The 18,835-nt window shown below is 48.7% G+C and overlaps 1 protein-coding gene across 1 annotated transcript in view; it reads left to right on the forward strand.

Moving 5' to 3' along the window:
- Window positions 1-18,835, forward strand: part of LOC144371882 (mitotic spindle assembly checkpoint protein MAD1-like) — a 238,895-nt gene that overhangs the window by 52,884 nt on the left and 167,176 nt on the right. The window contains 1 exon segment of the mRNA XM_078035192.1: window positions 14,285-14,371. Coding sequence (XP_077891318.1) covers window positions 14,285-14,371 — 87 coding nt within the window.

The following is an 18,835-nucleotide window of genomic DNA, read 5'->3' on the forward strand; positions in this document are numbered from 1 at the left end:
TGGATTGGATATACACATCTGTTTCTCATCTTCCTGAAACCTAATCCACAACAGTAAAGAGAGTTTGTTGTAAAAGGCAAAAGCTCAGTTGGGCATGGTAGCACATGCCTGTAATCCCAGTGACTTGGGAGGCTGAGGCAGGAGAATACAAGTTCAAGGCCAGCCTGAGAAACAGTGAGATACTATCTCAATATAAAGACAAAAGGACTAGGAATGTAACTCAGCACCCCTGAGTTCAATCCCCTGTACCCCAAAACAAATAAGAGCAAAATCTCATGTGAATAGGGAAAAAGAAAAGAAAGCAACAGTGTCTGTCCTTTGGAAGGTAGAATATGTATTAGAAGAGTTGGCAATGGACTTGAGAAAACCAAGTGCTAATTTGGGGGAGGTGAGAGCCAACTTGATTTATGCCGCTGAATTTTCCCACAGCTCAGGAGCTGCAGCATCCCACCCCTCCAGACCACAACGATGAATAAGAATGATTTGTGACAGACTTGGTCAGCTGAAAGGTAGGCAGTGCCCCAGGGCTCTCACCAGCTCAGTGCCCTGGCCAGGCTACTCTGCCCAGCCCAATGAAGACTGGAAGGTCCTGGGCAGAGGGTGATGCTGCTGTCCCTGTGACAGTGCTCTTGAGGGTGGCCTGCTTCCTGGAGGTTGGGGGAGGAGGCGAACTGCATGTGACTGATGCTTAGGTACCAGCCCTTGTCCTGCTTGGTCCAGAGCCTTGGGAGATAGATTCTTGTCCACTGAGCAAGAGATTAGACAACTTGGCCATGTCAAGAAGGAGTACGCAGTGGTGCTGAGACCTCTCAGCTCTCATGTGGGGAACTCTGCTGGATCCGTGCCTGGAGAGGTGCGCCCAGGTAAAGGAACTTAGAGGAAATGGAAATTACGCAAGGACAAAGCTTGAAGGAAAAAACCTTTTGTAAATATCCCCCGAGAAATAAAAGAAGGTATTTTAACAGGCAAAGAATTCTCTGAAAGAAGAACATTAGGTGAACCAGGAGAGCCCTGGGAAATCAACACTGAACAGATGTGGGAAGAAAATCAACGTACGTGTTGGGAAGCTGAGGAAATTTCCCAGAAAGAAAAGCAAAAGGATGAAGTGAGAAAAACAGAAGGTGAGGGTCGATCCAGGTGGACCACGTTCAGATAGTACAGCAGAGAAATGGGAAGCACTTGACCTTGGAACAGTTCCAATATTCCCCAATATTCCCTAGAACTCAGGGCTGAAGACTGAAGGGGCCTGTCAGTGGATGAGAGTCGGCAATGCAGGCCATCACCAAGACACGTGTTGTGAGGCTGTGACTGCTGGGCAAAGCCCCTCTGCTGAGTTCTCAGAGGATGAGAGTAGAACACAGATTTATCTGGAGTCAGCATGGGCTTCACCCTGTCAGCAGCATCTGAGTCTAGTAGATACTAGAGCAATGTCTTTAGGAGCTTGTAGGAAAAGAATTTTCATCTTTTTTTTTTTAAGCAATGTGGTTTTGCTAAGTTGCCCAGGTTGTCCTTGAACTTGAGACCCTTTTGTCTGGGCCTCTCCAGTGCTGGGACTATGGACGCATGCCACAGTGCCTGGCACTCAACCTAGATTAACAGTCAGTAGGAGAGCAGATTTATAAAGTCTCAAAAAAGTATCTCCCTCATATCCTTTTCCAGAAAGCTCCTATTGGAAGAGTGAGTAGCTGGTGAAGAGGAAGGGCTTGCATGCAGGGGACAGGACCTTCCTAACCATGGGAGTAAGAACCTGAGATGCTGCCCATGCCCCTGGCAGAGGGTCTTCAGTCCTCCTTGGGGCAGCTTGAGGCTGAAACCGATAGACAACCTGGCATCTCTGACATCTTGGGAGCAGATTTGATAGTTCACAGAGCTCAGGGGGGCATTGGTAGTAACTACACAGACCAACACATGAAAAACCTTCATTAGTTTTGGAGAAGACACAAAGTAATGCAGGAAGTGGAAATAATCACACTTTGCTACATGGCCTCTGTGCAAGTGGATTGATTCTAGAACCAGACAAGAAATCTCCAGTCTTGGGGTTTAGCTGTGTCATTGACAACAGTGATTGGGGGGGGTGTTCCCATGGTTTGAGGACAGTGGTGAGGAGCAAGAGCTAAGTCCTGTTCATCCTGGGAAGTTGGAGGTGATGCTTCAAGAAAGCTGCAGTGCAGTCTGAGAGGAGAAGTCATTCCCAGTGGGCTTGGCTTAGGGGACTCCAGTGTGTGCTGCGAGGGCAGGGAACTGGTACAGGAGATACAGGGCAGCAGGGGCTACTGTTCTCTGATAGACCTAGTAGGCTGACTCTTTACTGTGTCACTTGGGTAGAAATGTCTCTACAAATGGGAGGAAAGGAGAGTCTACTGCCAGTGTTGGGGTGCCAGCAGGGGCTGCTATTGCAGCCAGAGGTGTACATTTAGGTGTCTGCTCTCCTGGGTCCTCCTGTGTGCACAGACTATTGAACAAGTGTTTCTGTGAGTTGCCTGGTACTGCAGCCTGTGTCCCTCTGACCTGGCCCTGCAGGGCCATGAGGGTCAAATGCAGCATAGTGAGCAACTGCAGGTGCCTGTCAATGCCCTTAGCTTGGTGGTGCCAACTTAGTCCTCCCTGCTACCCGTGAAGGTAGGCTTTGCTGATGTCAGACTCAGAAAGCAAATGCAGCAAAGAGAATTTGCAGCCATCCTAAGGATACAGCTTACCACGCCAAGGTTGAGGCTGGGTCCTGAATGCACTGCCCACCAGGGTCAAGGAACTGTGCCTTTAGTTTGTAGTTGTCATGTGGGGAATGACAGCCATCTCAGGCTGTGTGAATTAACAAGACAATTCTTGTGAGGTTTGGGTACCTGGTGCTGAGTGGTGCTGAGTAAATGGAATCAAGCAAAATACCTCATGTGGCCTTTTTTTGCTTTTGTGTCTTGAGGAGACAAAGAGCTTCCTGAGAACTCCTGGCCTTGAGCTGTGCAGTGCAGTAAGCAGATGATTCTGACTCAGCATTGCTGGAAAGTCTGCAGGATGCTGCCCTTCACAGCCTTCTTGAGGCCTAAGTTATTTGTTTTCTAGAACATCTGATGCTGGGGAGACAACTACATGAAGCCAGGCCCACAAATTTACCATGATTCACTCTCAGGGTAAGCAGGTGGGCAGCTGGGTTCAGGCATGTTGCACCCTCACGCACCTGTTCACCTGGGACATACGAGATATCCCTTCTCCCTCTGCAGCCCCCACCTCTGAGCCCAAGTAGTGTGATGTTCACACCCCATTGCTTTCCACCTTTTGTTAACCCGAGGCCTCCAGGTAACTGGAGAGAAGCAGATCAGGACCTCTGAAGCCTCCTCTGGCCTCTTCTACCCGTCCTTCACTATCCCATGAAGCTGGGATGGTTTTGTAGGACCTTGGTAAGGGTTGTTTCTGCTTCACAGGTTAGTGGGTTGGTGAGAGCAGCCTTCACAGTTAGGTCATACTCTGCCTCAGTAGCCACCAATGATGTGCCACCCAGAGACTCGGCTGTCTCATCTATTCAGCAGCCATGGGACCCCTGTCCTTCCTGCTTGAGGGTTGTATGAGGCACTATGTGGCCGGTGGTGTTTGTAACATGCCAGTAACTGAGAACTCTAAGGATGTGCTTTGGGATTTAGTTGAGTTTCAGACCCTGGAGGTACCTAGAGGTGCCTTGGACCCTACACCCTGTAGGTTTCCACAGGAGTTGGGAGCTGCCCAGTGGTTTTCTGTGTCCTGAAAAAAATATCTGTCTTGCTTTCATCTGCCTTATATTTGGCAGTTCCCCTTGGATTTGAGGAAAGCAGTGCCTGTTTTCTTTGAAAAAGGCCAGTTTGATATACAAAGGGCACTGCCGCAGGGGTGCCCCTGGGTGAGTTCCATGACTGTGCTCACTCGGCCCAGGCTCAGCATGGAGAGTGGCTGCAGTGGATCTAAGAACCCAGGTTCCGTTGACTTGTCTGCTGCATTTCCTCTGGTCTCACACTGTGTGTGGCATGTGCCCTTTACAGTGTGATGGGTGGGTTCTGTTCTTTCACTGGAGCCCTTGGAAGTGCCACAGCAGTGGAGCCCAGACCAGGCAAACCTGGTAACTGCTCACTTCAGCTGCAGTGCCTTTCTGCCATGTTCATGTGTCATTGAAGCATTTCCCCCTGTAACCAGGAGGTGCTCTTGGGGGCAAAGTGACCACATGTGTGCATGCGCATGCGCATGTGTCTGCACTTTGGTTCCAGTGTCCTGGAAGGCAGACTGGCCTTTTGGCTTTCTGCTTAGGAGCCTGGTTTGCTCTTGCTGTTGCCTCTTGGCTGCGTGGGCCCAGGCTGGTTGTCAAAGCTCATCTGTACAATGGGGACAGAGAGAGCTCTGGCCTCAGGAGGCCCAGTGAATGTCCTACTTGCTGTTTCTTTTCAAGTGAGTGTTGGGATTCTTAGAGTCTTCTCTGTAGTTTTCTTTTCCCCTGAAAGTACAGCAGCGAGCTACATGGGGTCCCATGGAGGCACCGTTGAGTTCTGCCTGTCTTGGCAAATTATCTGTCTTCCAACAGTGATCTTGGAAATGCTGAAAAAAGGAAGCTGTTCTGCTGTTGAGCGCCTGTGTGACTGTCTGCCATGGCCACGGGCAGCCGTTCTCCTGTGGTCTCTGCTGGGGCTTGGCTCCATTGCTGTGCCCAGCCAGTTCCCTGGTCTTGTACCTGATCCCCCTCCTCTGTCTGCCTATCACCCGGTTGATTCTGTCCCTTCAACTTCTCTCAGGTCACTGCTCCTGGCCCTCCCCTAGTGCTGTCACACCATTTATAAACCCTTCTCAGTGCAGAGCCCACCTGGTAATTCCTATCTCCCTCTGGGACTTGCAGCTCTCTCGGCACTCCAGCACCGAGGGGCCTTGAGGAGAAGCACTGGACCTGCAGTTCTGTGCAGAGCCATTTCGTGGTCCTCACTCATCCTGCAGTGAAGTTCTCATTTCATAGCCTCGCTGCCCGCACCTGCCCTCTTCTCCATTGCTGGGTGTTTGGGTTGTTTTCTTTTCCCTGCTACTAGTAGCACTTGGGTGAACCTGGGTGCTCATCTCCTTTTACAAAACCTCCAGAATATGGCCGCAGAGGTGAGCAGTCTAAGCATCTATCCATTTAGAATCAAATCTGGAATTCTGACTGCAGCCCCCCCATGTGCTCTGTGCCCTCTGCCTCTCCCTGCCCCAGGCCTGCTGTCTAAGCCTTCCCAGGGTCCCCCTTTTGTGGCTCTGCCTCAGGACTTTGGTCTCGCTACACCTTCTGCCTGGAGTCTTGTTCTCTCGCATCATTCATATAATCAGAGGGAACAGAGTCTTAGGCAGCTTTTGTTTTTGGAGAGAATCACAAATCAGGATGTGGCATCCTAGTTCATTACTCTCATTTAAAGATGCATAAACCAAAGTTCAGGAAGGTTAAGTAAGTAGCCCAGGGCCACACAGCAAGCTCAGGGCCAGCCTGCAATCACAGTTAAGCTCTGCCTGTATGTGGCTTTTGCTTTTCCACAGTTCTGAGACCTTTTCTCTCCTTTTATTACTCAGTGAGTTCAAAGAGAGCATCTCGCTAATGATGGCTTCATTCTGAGTTTCTGTATCCGGTAAAGTCCTTTGTTCACACATTGCTTTGATTGTTTCCCCAGCAGCCAGATTGACTTGATTTTTAACTCACTGTTCTCCCTGATCTCCTGCCTCTCCCTGAAAGAAATCCTCAGAGGTAGAATAGTTGGGCCTCAGGTATTCGAGGAAGGCTTTCCTAATGCTTAATGTTAAAGGCACGGTGAGAGTGGGACTGTCAGGAACCATGCGCTGGGATCTCTGAAGTCACAGTGTGATTGGTGTCCCCAACTGGCTCCCAAGCTTACTTCCAACCACAGTTGTATTGCCCAGAGTGAATCACCACTGTATGGGGCGTCTTGTTTCACTTTGCACCTTGGATACTGCTGTCGGTAGTAGATGGGCTCCTATTCTGAGCTCTTGTGGCTTACCTTGGCACTTCAGCCCCACAAGCTGAGCTTGCCCCTGATGTGGAGGGAGGGTTCTGCTGTTCTACTGACCCTTGTCTCCAGCAGCTCTGGCCATTTCTGTGCGGGTACTTTGTGCAGCACTGCTCAGGTAGGTGTCAAGGATGTTCTCCAGGGCCACGTTGTGGGGATCCTCGGCTCAGGTGAAGGGAGAATCTGATCTTCTGCCCAGACCTTTCTCCCAGCCTTGCTGCACTGGCCGCATAGCAGTGTGTTGACACTGTGTAGTCTCAGGCCACCAGTGCTGTCCTGGAAGCCCAGCCTGCTGTGGGCAGTTGCGCAAGGCCTCTGTCCCTGCTCCTGTTCTGAGCTCCTCGCTGAAATTGTGTTTGGGGCTGTTATCCAGCTGCTATCTGAATGTTTAAAGCATTCAGAGGATCAACTTTTCCAAAGAGTGAGGGAAGTGGGAGAGAAATTACAGCATTTGTTTGAGAGGTTCTAAGAGCTTTTTTTAGCACAAACAGTTCAAAGCACGCCTCTTGTTAATCAGAGGAGTGTTCCAGCATCCCTGCGGTGGTCACACTGGCTTAATTGGGACCCAGGCTGCTTTGAAGTCCTTTTAATCTTTCCTGAGCCGGGAGAAAGAATTCGAAGGCAGCAACTATAAATTTGAAATTTCTTCATTTTATTTACATGTGTCTGGGGACCCACGAGGCTCGTTTGCCTGAAGCAGTTAAGCCGCATTGCTGGCTTTGGACAGCTGATGAGATCTGGACCTCACGAGGCAGGGGGTGGGAGGCCAGTACCTAGCAGAGGAGCTGCAAAACCACAGCTGAGTGAGGACACAGTTGCAGGGTCCCCCTTCCTGCTCCGTCTTGTCGCTGTGCGCCTCTCTGTGGTCCCCAGAGTCACTCTGTCTTGCCCTGCCTCCAACAGCCAGCCCTAGTCTGCTGCACCTCCTCAGGGTTGGGAGTTTGCCACCTCACAGAGCCCTTATCTCCACCCCGTTCCATCCTGCAGAGCTGAAATCCACACATTTGTAATTTTGTGCCAAGGCTAAAGGTGTTGGTTCATTGTGAAGTCACCTGGGTACAGAATTTGCTCTTCCCAAGGTCATGTGCCCACTCCATGTTGCCGCCCGCTGCTCATGGTCTAGTTCTTCCAGCTCCACAGAGGTGGCATCCAGGTGGTGGGGTGGAGGGAGGTGGACCCAATGGTGGCAGCACTCTCCTGGCTTTTCCAGGCAGTGTCACTCCTGAGCCATCTGAGTTGATGGTTTCTCAGTCAGACCTGAGTCTGTAGCATTCCCTGAGCCTGCCAGTGTGGCGCTGCACGTTTGCATACTGTGAACCACACAGGTGTGGGTGTGGCTCTCTGAGTGTGTGCAGTTCCCCTTGAGACAACACATTTTCTCTCTCCAAGAAGTTCTTTGGGTGGAATTCTCCTGTCACCCTGCAGCTACAACTCAATTTCACTTGACCTGGAGCCTCTGAAAATTCTTCCCCCTGAGCTTGCACTGCTCACTTCTGTGTTGCTTAGTCTGTGGAAGGTGTTACCTTTTCAGACATGGTTCCTGACCACCTGTGAGGATTGCACACCTCACTCTTGTTACCTGTCCTCTTCCCCCGCTGGTCTTCCTTGGGAATGTAGTGCACATTGGGTTCGTCACAGTGACTGCCTGCCTGCCTCAACAGGTGGGAAGTCTCCAGGTCTTTGTATGTGTGTCAGAGAGTTCTTCAGGGCTTGGGACTAGACCACCATGTGGCAGTGCTCGCTGGATTTGTTGAGTGAGATTGCCTCAGATGCAGGATGCCCAAGTCTGTCCATAGGTGCTGCTGGTGAATCAGGGTTGTCCTTCCCATTATATTCTAAGAGTTGATTCTCCCCGCCCTCTGGCCCCCCTGCAGGGGTTTTACTTCTCTCTTACAGTCTACCTGTTCTTTCTACTTCTCTGTGAGGTTTTAGACTCTGGTTCTGTCATCAAACAGATTTACTCTCTCTGTTTTGTTATTAGAACCAATAAACCTGTCATCTATCAGTGCCCAAGCAACTGGTAGAGGTTTGTAGGGGTGGTGTTGGACACTGTCTGAGAGACAGAGATCATCACAAAGGCTCACAGAGGGCTGGATGTCCCTAATTCGGTAGTCAGGTTGGGAGACATGATCCTATTTCACGGACTAGGAAGCTGGGGCTGAGATGGGAATTGAACTTGAGCCTGGCTGACTCCAGGGCATAGTCTCACTGCTAAGCCTGGCTCTCTTTTGACATCCATTTTCCAGAGGAGGGGTTGAGACTTGGAGAGGTCTGCTGATTGGTTGGAGGCCATGTAGTTGATAGCCAGTGGAGTTAGACTTTGAGCACTGGCCTGGTTTCTGAATCTAAGATGTTAGCTCTGTTCCACCGCCCTCCCCCTTTTTTTTAATGCTTCTGAGGTTTGTGGAGTCTGTTTTTTGAAAACGAGTGTAATCTGTGTGTGTGTTGTTCTCTATATGATTCCTGTGGTCCAGATGCTGCAGTATGGGGCAGGTGTGTGTGGGTGGCAGAGTTGTAGCTCTGGACACATGGCTGACACATGGCTCTCACCAATATACTCTGTTCTCAATTCTGGAAAATTCAGATAGATCCTGCAGCACCATAATTCTCATACCAGTGAGCCATTCTTAATTTTTCTTTTTCTTTTGTGTTTTTTGGTACTAAGGATTGAACTTGGGCAGTCAACCATTGAGCCACATCTCCAGCCCTATTTTGTATTTTATTTAGAGACAGGGTCTTGCTGAGTTGCTTAGAACCTTGCTTTTGCTGAGGCTGGGTTTGAGCTCATGATCCTCCTGCCTCAGCCTCCCAAGCTGCTGGAATTACAGGTGTATGCCACTGTGCTTGGCCCCATTCTTAACTTTTTAAAAGTTTGTAATGTATTTCATATGGAAAAGTCTGTCTTCAAAGGCCCCAGGTAGTCATCTATGTGCCTACACTCAAGCTAGGGGCAAGAGGTGTGGCCTCCACCCACCACCACACTGGCATCTGTTTTAGGGTGGCCATTGCTATTGTCATTACATACTTTGTGAAGGCTGCTTCAGTGTAACAGAAGTCTTATTTCTTTGAATTTGAAGGTGGATCCTTTGCAAAGTCTTAAAGACAAATTCTTGAAACATTGATGTTGAATCAGACAAATTGACTATGAAAGACTAAGAGGAAAAGTTGTAAAATCTAGGAAGACTATAGGTGTCCACTTCAAAGGAACCAACCTAAAAGTCATGAGTTACTTGTTGTGTGTGTGCTTTATGCAAAAATATAAGGTAAAGCTCTAGTTGACCTGTATTTGAAGAAGACATTTGTAGCATAGGGAATACTTGTGTATTTTTATGTTTTAAGTTAAGATGTTTGAAACACATGTATCATTCCATTCCCCTCTTAACCAAGCACCTTTTGGGATCAGTTGCCAGGCTTAATTATTTTAGGTAGGAGGCCTTTCACTAATACATCATTGTCCTGTTTATGGTATTACCTATACACAGCTGAACATTTTTAAGAAATGATATCATTGTTTTGTTGTAAATGGTCATAGTTAGATTTCTATGCATTAATTTGCTGTGGGAATAATTTGTTTTCTTTTTACAAAATTTTCATTTAGCACCTGATTCTGCAGTACAAGATTACAGTGCTGAGCTTTGAGAAATTATTTATTGAATAGCTTTTATATGTTTCCTTAGCACAAAATATTTTATACATTTTAAAGGTATCTAGAGGTAAATCTCTCAGGCCATTCTTGGCCTCTTCTGCTGGAAGCCATTGTTATTTCTTCTTCATCCTCGAGTATAATTCAGTTACAACAATGTGTATTTTTTCTTTCATACAAATGACAGCATAGAACACTTACATTCTGTTTTTTTGTGTTTTTATTTAGCAGTGCATTTTGGAGATCTTTCATTTTAATATGTAGAAAGATTCTGCATTCTTTTGATTTTACACAGATACTGTTGTATGGGTGGGTGAAGTTTATTTAATCAGTAACCCTGGACTTAGAATCCAGTGGTCTGAGTTCTCACTTCTCAGAGCTGAGCTGCATGGTATTGCTCTGGAAAGGTATCATGATTTTTCCTTCATTTCACATACGTTTCTGGAAGCCTGTGATTGCGCCAGTGAAAAAAAACAAACAAAATGTAAACTGTCTCTTCTTTTAGGGAGCTTTCATTGTAATTGAGAGACAATGATGATAACCTGACAGGCAGAGTGGGTATCTGATGGTAGTGGGCTGCGGAAGGGATTCAGGGAGAAGCTGGGGGGTGGGGTCCACAGTTTCAGATAGGATGCTTGGCAGATCCAGCTGAAAACTTGGTGTCCTGTGACCTAGAGGTGGATGAAGGAGTGGGGTGTGTGGGTATCTAGGGGAAAGTATTCTGGAAAAGGGACATGAAGGTCCTGAGGCCGAGTGTGACTGTGCTGTTGGCTTTGGAAGGCAGCAAGTCTGAGAAGCAGCAGCTTGCTGCTCCCTCCTTCTCAGATAGTTGATGTGATTTTGTTTCCATTTGAAAATCCTTTTGAGGTGTGAGGGAGGGCCTTCCAGCCTTTGTTGCTGGGGGCCTTTGATCTTGGATGGGCCTGGAGGGAGGCATGGCAGGCCACTGTGCCTGAGAGAGCAACCAGCTCTGAACCGTCCACAGGGCTGGAGTGACCTTCTGTGCTGGAGGGAAATGGGTGCTCTGGAAGATTTGTCAGTGGCCTTGTCTATCAAGGCCTGGATGTTACAGAGCAACCCTGTACTCAAAGGGTGAGGTGGGCTAATGCCCTTTGTTGAGTCTCCTGAAGTCTGGGTAGCTATGACCTCAACACCAGACTGGGACCTCCTACTCAGGGAGGCAGTGACCACAGCCCCTGCAGGTGGCTCTGCCAGAGATGGCCCAGGGTGAAGCCACTGCACTGCTTAGAGTTAGTCTTCCTCCTCAGGAAAGCAGTAGTTCCTCTCCTCAGTCCTGGGCACCCCATATCAGCCACATCAATGTCAGATCGGGGTGACCTGCATCCCTTTTCCCAAGCAGTTATGTTATATTATTGAGAAAAGTCTGGGCTGCCTGCAGGGGTTCGCAGCCCTCAGTTCTTGCCATTTCCTTGATTTTTAGCAAAAGTATTTGCTGTCTAATATTTTCCGTTCATTCCTGTTTTGGCATCCTTTTTGCAAAAACAAAAAGCCTATCTTGTTTGTGTTGTGTTCCCTCCTTTCTGTTTGGGCCCTGGCTGAAGCCCAGCCCCAGCAATATGGTGGTTATGCCCTGCGGGTTCCTATTTTTTGGAAAAAATATATAATAATAACACCTCGGGAGAAAGCTCAAGGCTTCTCATTTGGTTTTGTGGCTGTTGGTGCTTGATTCACTTTAGGCTTCGGTATCCTTTGGATCTGGTGTCTATCAGACTTGGGGGAACTGGCACTTAGGCTTCCAAAAGTGCTGTGGCATCTGCTATAGGACCCCAAAATAGCTGTGGCTGCAACTGCCTTTGCCTCAGGGGTAGAGCAGTGGGCATGATCCCCCAGCCCTCTTCTATTCTGCACACAGCTGAGTTTGCGTCAAAATTCAGCTGCAGATGGAACAAAAAGACTTTTTCCCTGAAAGCCCCCGTTAGGATGTGAAAGGCTTCGCAGCTGAAACTAGAGTTTTCCGCAGCAGGTGTCACAGCCTGGGCTGCAGTTGGAACTGTCACTTTCTTGTCATCTCTGTGTCGGAGGCTCCCGAGGCCTCAAATGCCTCCCACTTTGTAGTTGTGAAGTGCAAGTTTCAGAATGGACTGTCGGTGTTATTTTTAGGCCATAATGGCACTTGGCGTGACTCCTTCTAGTTACAAGCACTTAGCTAATCCCTGGAGCGCCCTGGGTAAGCATCTCTGAGTAGCTTTAACCACACACAGGTCAGGAGGCTTCCGGAAAATAAACACTCTTCCTGCCAGTTGGAGGTGTGTGGGCCCCTGGTCTTTGGTTTGAGATGCATGACGGCTGTGACTGTGCAGAAATCCTCCATGATCCACAGCTCAATGTGGACTCACCTCCTTACGTGGAGCTCAGGACAGGCGACAGAAGGCCAAGTTCTTCGCTCTCTTCTCCCAGCCCTGAGCTTGTTCTGAATCCAGGGCTTCTCGTGGTTTGTCTCCCTTCTTTTCTGTGTGCCCTTTTCTCTGCGCCCCTGTCTGGGCTTCTGCTGGGCTGAGCAGTGTGCACTTGGCACCCCCTATCGGCCAGGCTCCCTGCTCCCCAGCCTGGGAGCTTCTGGCATCTTTCCTCACCTTCTGAGCCTGCTGTGGCTTTTCCTTCGTTTTTTGTTTGTACTCATACGTGTAGTACATGAATTCTCATTGTAAGCAGTTCACAGAGGCGCATGAAGTTAAAGACCCCTCAGCCTCGATCACTAGGCCCTGCTTGACATGGAAGTAAACTCCAGATAAACTTGGGGTGAAGCTCTCTAAGGGTGTTCCATACATCTTACTTATTTTCTGTGTACTTAGAAACATGAAGTTGTGCTTGTGGATTGGGTGTCTAGATGGAGTCACGCTGGGCCTGAGCCATTTCCTGAGTGTCTGTGCTACTGGCCCACTTGGGTGTGTCTTCTGCCGGAGCAGCCTCTCAATGTGGCTGGGCTGCTGTGACAAATTCACAGATGGGGCTCGGAGCAGGAGTTTATTCCTGTTGTTCTGGAGGCTGGTGTTCCGCCTCTGGTGAGGGCCCTTCCCACCTTGCAGATTGCTGCCTGTGCTGTGTCCTTGCATGGCCAGGAGAGAGAGACTGAGCAGTCTCTTGGTGTGTCTATCAGGATGCTGACCCCAGTGTGAGGCCCTCACTGTTCTGACCTCACCTAACCCTTATCACCTCCCCAAGGTCCCATCTCCAAATCCCATCCTGTGGGAATAGGGCTTCTGCATAGGAACTTCAGGAGGACAGAGTTCAGTCCTGAGTGTCTAAACCATGGTGAGGGTGGCTTACTTGTACCTTGCACTGCTAGGGCCCTGCCCATGGGGACCCCAGATACTCTGTGGCCCAGGGTGAGTGTCTCCCCCTATATAGTGTCTTCAGTGTTGGCCTGAGAAATGGCAGTAAGAAAGGCCACTGCTGTGGAGGGTGGCCAGCAGCACTCTCCTTGTAGCTTGTTGCAGGTTCTTCCTTGCATGGACAGCTGCTTTGCTGTAGCCAGAGTAATGGCCTCCATGATCCCTGCAGGGGCTCTTCATATCCACTTAGTGAGGTGGAGGGACACTTTGGGGGACAGAGCCATGGGTTGGCTCATACCACATGGCCCCATAAGCCCTGTGCTTGCTGTGGTGGGTGGAGAGGAAAGCAAGATGTGTCCTTGGCCTTGGGCTTGTGTGCCACCTACCATGCCATGTTGGGAGCTCTTGCTGTGCACTCCACATGTGTGTCATGCTACTCGTAAAGCTACCAAGAGTTCTGGGATATGTTCTTCTGTGTACTAGTCAGAAGATGTGGCTCACCTTGAGTTTAAGCTCATGGACCAAGTGGACTGTGGAAAGCCAGATGGCATCTCTGAATTTCCATTTCCTCATTGAAATATGGAAACATAAAGAATAGGACTGCTTTGCATCCACTGGGATAGTGAATCTGGGATAGTTCTGAGAATCATGCAGTAGCACGCGTGTGGGGCTGTGCCATTACTACTCTTGCTCTATTTTTTAAAAATATTTATTTTTTTTTAGCTTTAGGTGACACAATATCTTTATTTTATTTTTATTTATTTTTTTATGGATACAACACAATGCCTTTATTTTTATATGGTGTTGAGGATCGAACCCGGGTCCGCCCGTGTTAGGCGAACACTGTACCGCTGAGCCATAATCCCAGCCCCTTTATTTTATTTTTATGTGGTGCTGAAGGATCAAACCCAGTGCCTTATACATGCCAGGTGAGCGCGCAACTACTTGAGCCATGTCCCCAGCCCCTCGTTACTACTCTTAACTCTGTGTGCATGCAGCTGTTTTGGAGGAAAAGCAAAGATAGGAGCTGTTGTGCATCATTTCCATGCCAGGAACTGGGCAGCACTTTGTGAATATCATTTCCTTGGCATGGTGACACCATTATGTGTCACCCTGTTTTTATAGGTGAAATAAAGCCAAGGCTTATGAAGGTAGCCTGCTGCTATTGCATGGCTGGTGGTGGGCTGTGGCTGGACTCAGGCTGTGGTTAGTGCTCTCTGCCTCACTCATGGGTCACATGATAGACTACTCATCCTGGTCTCTAAATGGCATGGTTTTGGACCTCTATTCCAGATGTGGAATTAGGCCCACTTCTGGGGACAGATGGAACTGAATGTGTGTTCTTTATCTCTCAGGACTCCAGAGGACCTCTCCAGATTTGTTGTTGAGCTGCAACAGCGAGAACTTGCCCTGAAGGAGAAGAACAGTGCCATTGCCAGCAGGTAGACCAGGTGTCTGTGGGGATGCATGTGTTCTGGGCACTTGGGCTTAGGCAGAGGGGTGCTCTCCTGTCTCACTGGGTAAAGTAGTCCATTTTCATTGCTATAGCAGTGTACCTGAGGCTGGGTACTTTTTAGAGAAAGAGGTATGCTTATAATTTTGGAGATCGAAAGGCCTGGCTTGGCTCTGGTGGGGACCTCATGGGTGGTAGGACATATGTGTAATGGGGGAGCACTTTGACACACAAGAAACCAGGAAGAGCATTGGGTGTGCTCCTTCTATGACAGCCCTCATGAGAACTTGCCAAGGGGTCCTGACAACGACCTTGATCCTTTCTGAGGACAGTACATGTGTAACCTGAAGACCTTCTGCTATGCTCTAACCCTAATACCGCTGCTCTGAGAAGTCCTGGGGAATAACTCAAACCACATGTGAGATGTGGCATTTGCGGGTGGCTTTTAGTTTCAGATGGTGGGGGATTGGAAGCTCCAAGTTCCCATAGTATGGTAGTGTGACTCCACTTGGGGTACTGTGACTGTTCTGACAACATGTACCTCTGGTTTCCTGGTGGCTTGGCTTTTTGACTTGGGGGTCCCTGCTTGGATCAGGACTATTCTCATCTTTCTAGCAGTGTGTGGGCTTGGAATGACTTTGTCATAGTGTAGAAACCTGGCCCCTGGGGATGCAAGTGTGTAGATTTGTGCCCTCATGAAAGACCTACAGAGTATGCCAACCATCTGAGGCCTTTGTAACTGACAAAAATCTCTGCCAACTGGCTTGAGCATCGAGCACATTCTTTCTTAGCCCCAAAGGAGGCCCAGAGATGGGTGGCTACAGGACCTCATCCCAGGGCCTGGTGTTGGGTTTTTTCCTCCTGACACCAAATTTGTGTTCTTTTCTGCTTCTCCAGTCTTGACACCACCTCAGTATCTTATGATTCAGTTCAGTTTCAACATTTCTTAGAGTTTTCAGGTTTATGCAGATGCCAGTCCTTTTATCTAGTTCCCAGGTTACCTACTCTGTCCAATTACAAATTCAGGGAGCTCCATGATCCCCTCTTTAGTTTTTTTTTTCTTTGTTCTTTTTAGATATACATGACAGTAGAATGCATTTTGACATATTATACATACATAGAGTCTGACTTATTCCAGTGGCTTGCTAGAGCTCAGGAAAGTGCCTTATTTACTATCCTGATCGAGGTCAGGCAGAGCCACATGGGAGGGTGCATGGGGCAGGAGTCAGGTGCTGAGCTTCCTTGCTTTCACCAGCTGTGCCCCTTCTGTGGTCACCAACCTACAAGCTCCCGAATCTTGCTGTTTAAGAGTTTCCTCAACCCATTCTTTAGTCCTCCTCTCCAGGCTGGTGAGTGGGGCTGAGAGTTCTCAGCTCTAATCACTGGTCTTTCTGTGCTCATCCCCATCCTAGTTAAGTAGGGGCCTGTCCTAGTCACCTTATTAGTAGAAACCCAAATCCTTACTAAGAAAGGACTTCCTGCCACCCAGAAGATCCCAAGAGTTTTAGAAAGATCCCAAGAGTTTTGCCAGAAACTGAGTCAAAGGCCAGAATAACGGGTTGCGCTGCTTTTTATGGTCCGTTTGTTTGCCAGCTGTCTGGTCAGGCTGGTTTCTCTTATGGCCTTGAAGTTCCTGCCCAGGTTTGGGTGTCAGGAGACAGAAAGGTGAGGCCTCTTTCTTGGGTCTTTTTGGAACAAGGAAATCTTTCTAGGACTGCTATCCAGCAGATGCCCCTCACTGGCCAAAACTGGGCTGTGTGCCTGTCCTAGACCAGTCAGTGATAGAAAAGATGGAGTTCCACCATGAGCTAGGAGTTGTCTGGTTTGTGCTTACATCTAGCGGGTGTAAAACCACATGGGACTGGGCTCCTGCCTTGAGCAGAGCCACAGGGAGAAGTTGCAGCAGTGACCATGGTGTGAGGCCTGGGTGTCCTGGTGGACTGACTGCTTGGCAGGTGAGTCTGTGAGGAGAGCCTGGAGCTAGCCTCTTCACCATTGATTATTAAACCTCAGTCTTGTCCTCCTGTGCAGATGTGTTTTAATAATTTATTAGTAGCCAGAAGGAAGGGTTTCTTATTTTGGGGACTGATGTCACTTTGAAAATCAGCTTTTAGAAGCATTTGGTTATGTTGGACATAATAACATCAATTACTTTAAAAAGCTCAAATGATAAAGATTGCCTTTTGCTTTCAAAGCCACTGTCAGATGAAACAGGCATGAAAAGTGATTTGGAATTAAAGCTTTAACACTTTGCTCTTCCATCTTCTTCATTTCACTCCACGAAACAGAATGGACTGTTAAGGGAAGGGCACTCGCTGGCATCCTTCTCCTGCCAGCCATGAGGCACTTTTCTACTTTGACCAGTAGCCACAAGTTCACGTATCTACCCAGAGAGCCATGAAAGGTGGGGAGGCATCTGCATATAGCACAACACCACCTCTGTTTGTGGATGTGAATGGGGATTTTCTTTTCGATCAGTTTGGGATGGTGTCTGTGTCTCAGGAAGCAGCTTGTGCCATAGGTAGGTGGTCTGCAGACTTCTGGCCCACTGTCCACCTCCCAGGAGGTGCCCTAAGTTCCTCTGAGAGTCAGTGCACCCTGTGGAGATGTGAGCCTCAGGGCACCCTGTTGAAGTGCCCAGTGCTCCATGCTTATCTGTAGAGTGAGTGCTGTGTTGCCTTTGGGGTGGTGTTTCAGGGAAGGGACATGAGGCCCCACAGCTGTCCCAGCCTTGCTTGGAATGTTTTTTGAGGATTGACTTATTTTTGTGGGTTGGCCTTTTATGCTGCAGCTTCACGTGGGACATGTGATATGGCCCCTAGCCCAGTGTTAGCTATGAATGGGGCTGGCGAGCACCTTGTTGCCTGGCTTGATCTGTGTGCCAAGAACCATGCTATTGGGATGGATGGGGAGAAGGATGTGGGTAGCCATCAGGTGTTGAGGCTGCCACTCTGATGGGGGTGGACAGTTCCCCATGGGGGTGACCTGGGACCTCTGGTACTCAGGAGATAGAACTGAGACCCTACATGCTGAGACTTGTGTACTGGGGCTGAGAGGTCCTGCCTTTTTGTTTATTCACAGATCATAAAGCAAAGGTGGCAGGGTGGCACTGGCCTTGGTTGTTGAGATGGATTCCTCCAGCTTTGGCCTCTGCCCTCATGTTCTGAGCTGACTGTGTTAGCCTTAGGTGGAAGGTGTCCATTGTATTTATGGAGACCTTGTAAGACTGTATGTTTCCATGGATCTCTTAAAGGCAATTTGATAAAAATTCAGATGGTGAGAAGGAGGTAATGTGGTAGAGTTAGACAGATGCCAGGCAAGTGCCCAGCAGGTGGTCATAGGTTCTGGAAAGGGCTTTTTGGGGTGTGCTTTGTCTCCTTGCGTGATGTGTAGTCATTGCAGAGCCGACACATGGTCCACCTGAGACTACAGTGTCATGGAGTGTGATTGTGTCCACATGCTTCCCATGGCTGTGCAGACCAGTGGCCTGGGCTCCCGTCGTCATGCAGGTGTTCTTACCCACTCTTGCCACCAAGCCATCGATTGTGTCCTCCTTGTGAATTGAACATTTATTCCTCTCATTTTAGTAGCTTTTTAATATGCCATTTTGTGGCTACCCTGTACTTCACGGGCCCACTGCTGGGTGTTTTTCTTCTTCCTCCTTATCTGCCCCCTTTCTGGATTTTAAATGCTGCTGTCATAGACTTTTTTAAAAAAATATTTATTTATTTTTTTTAGTTTTAGATGGACACAGTATCTTTATTTTATTTATTTATATTTGGTGCTGGGGATTGAATCCAGTGCCTCCCATATGCTAGGCAAGTGCTCTATCCCTGAGCTACAATCCCAGCCCTGTCATAGACTTTTGTAGCATGGTCCTTAATTCTTTATGATGAATTCCTGCAGTGGGACAGTTGGTGGCATGCAGATCTCCAGGAGCTTGGCCTTCAGAAGACAAATGTTGCGCATCACCCCATGCGTTGCTCTGCCAAGAGCAGCAGAAACCCTTCATTCCTGAGCAGCACTCACCTGGGTGTCTTAGTTTTCCTCCTTTGCCGATCTGACAGAAGACTGCTACTTCCTGTGTGTGCTGTCTCAGTAACGTGGTGTCTGTCACTGCGAAGCTGGAAATCAGAGAGTGAGTCAGCGGGTCCTCCAGGTCCCTCTCCTACCTGAGGTTTCACTGTGCTGCGGTAGTTCAGGCTTCTGTTGGCCTCTCGGTAGTTATGTAATAGACTTTGGCCTGTTTCCGGGCAGAGCTGTGACTCTCCCAGCAGGAAGAATTCTGAGTAGGGTCGGCCACTAAGCACGGCTCTGACCTGAGCTCTGTATGAATGAGGTGTAGGGACATTGAACATCCTGCACTAATGGATGCTGAGGGAAGATCAAATGATGTTGTACCCCAGAGCCACCTGCTGGCCGCCAGCCAGCTAGGAATGAGAAAGTATTTCTA

This window comes from Ictidomys tridecemlineatus, chromosome Y (genome assembly GCF_052094955.1).
Source record: "Ictidomys tridecemlineatus isolate mIctTri1 chromosome Y, mIctTri1.hap1, whole genome shotgun sequence".
Lineage (NCBI taxonomy): Eukaryota > Metazoa > Chordata > Mammalia > Rodentia > Sciuridae > Ictidomys > Ictidomys tridecemlineatus.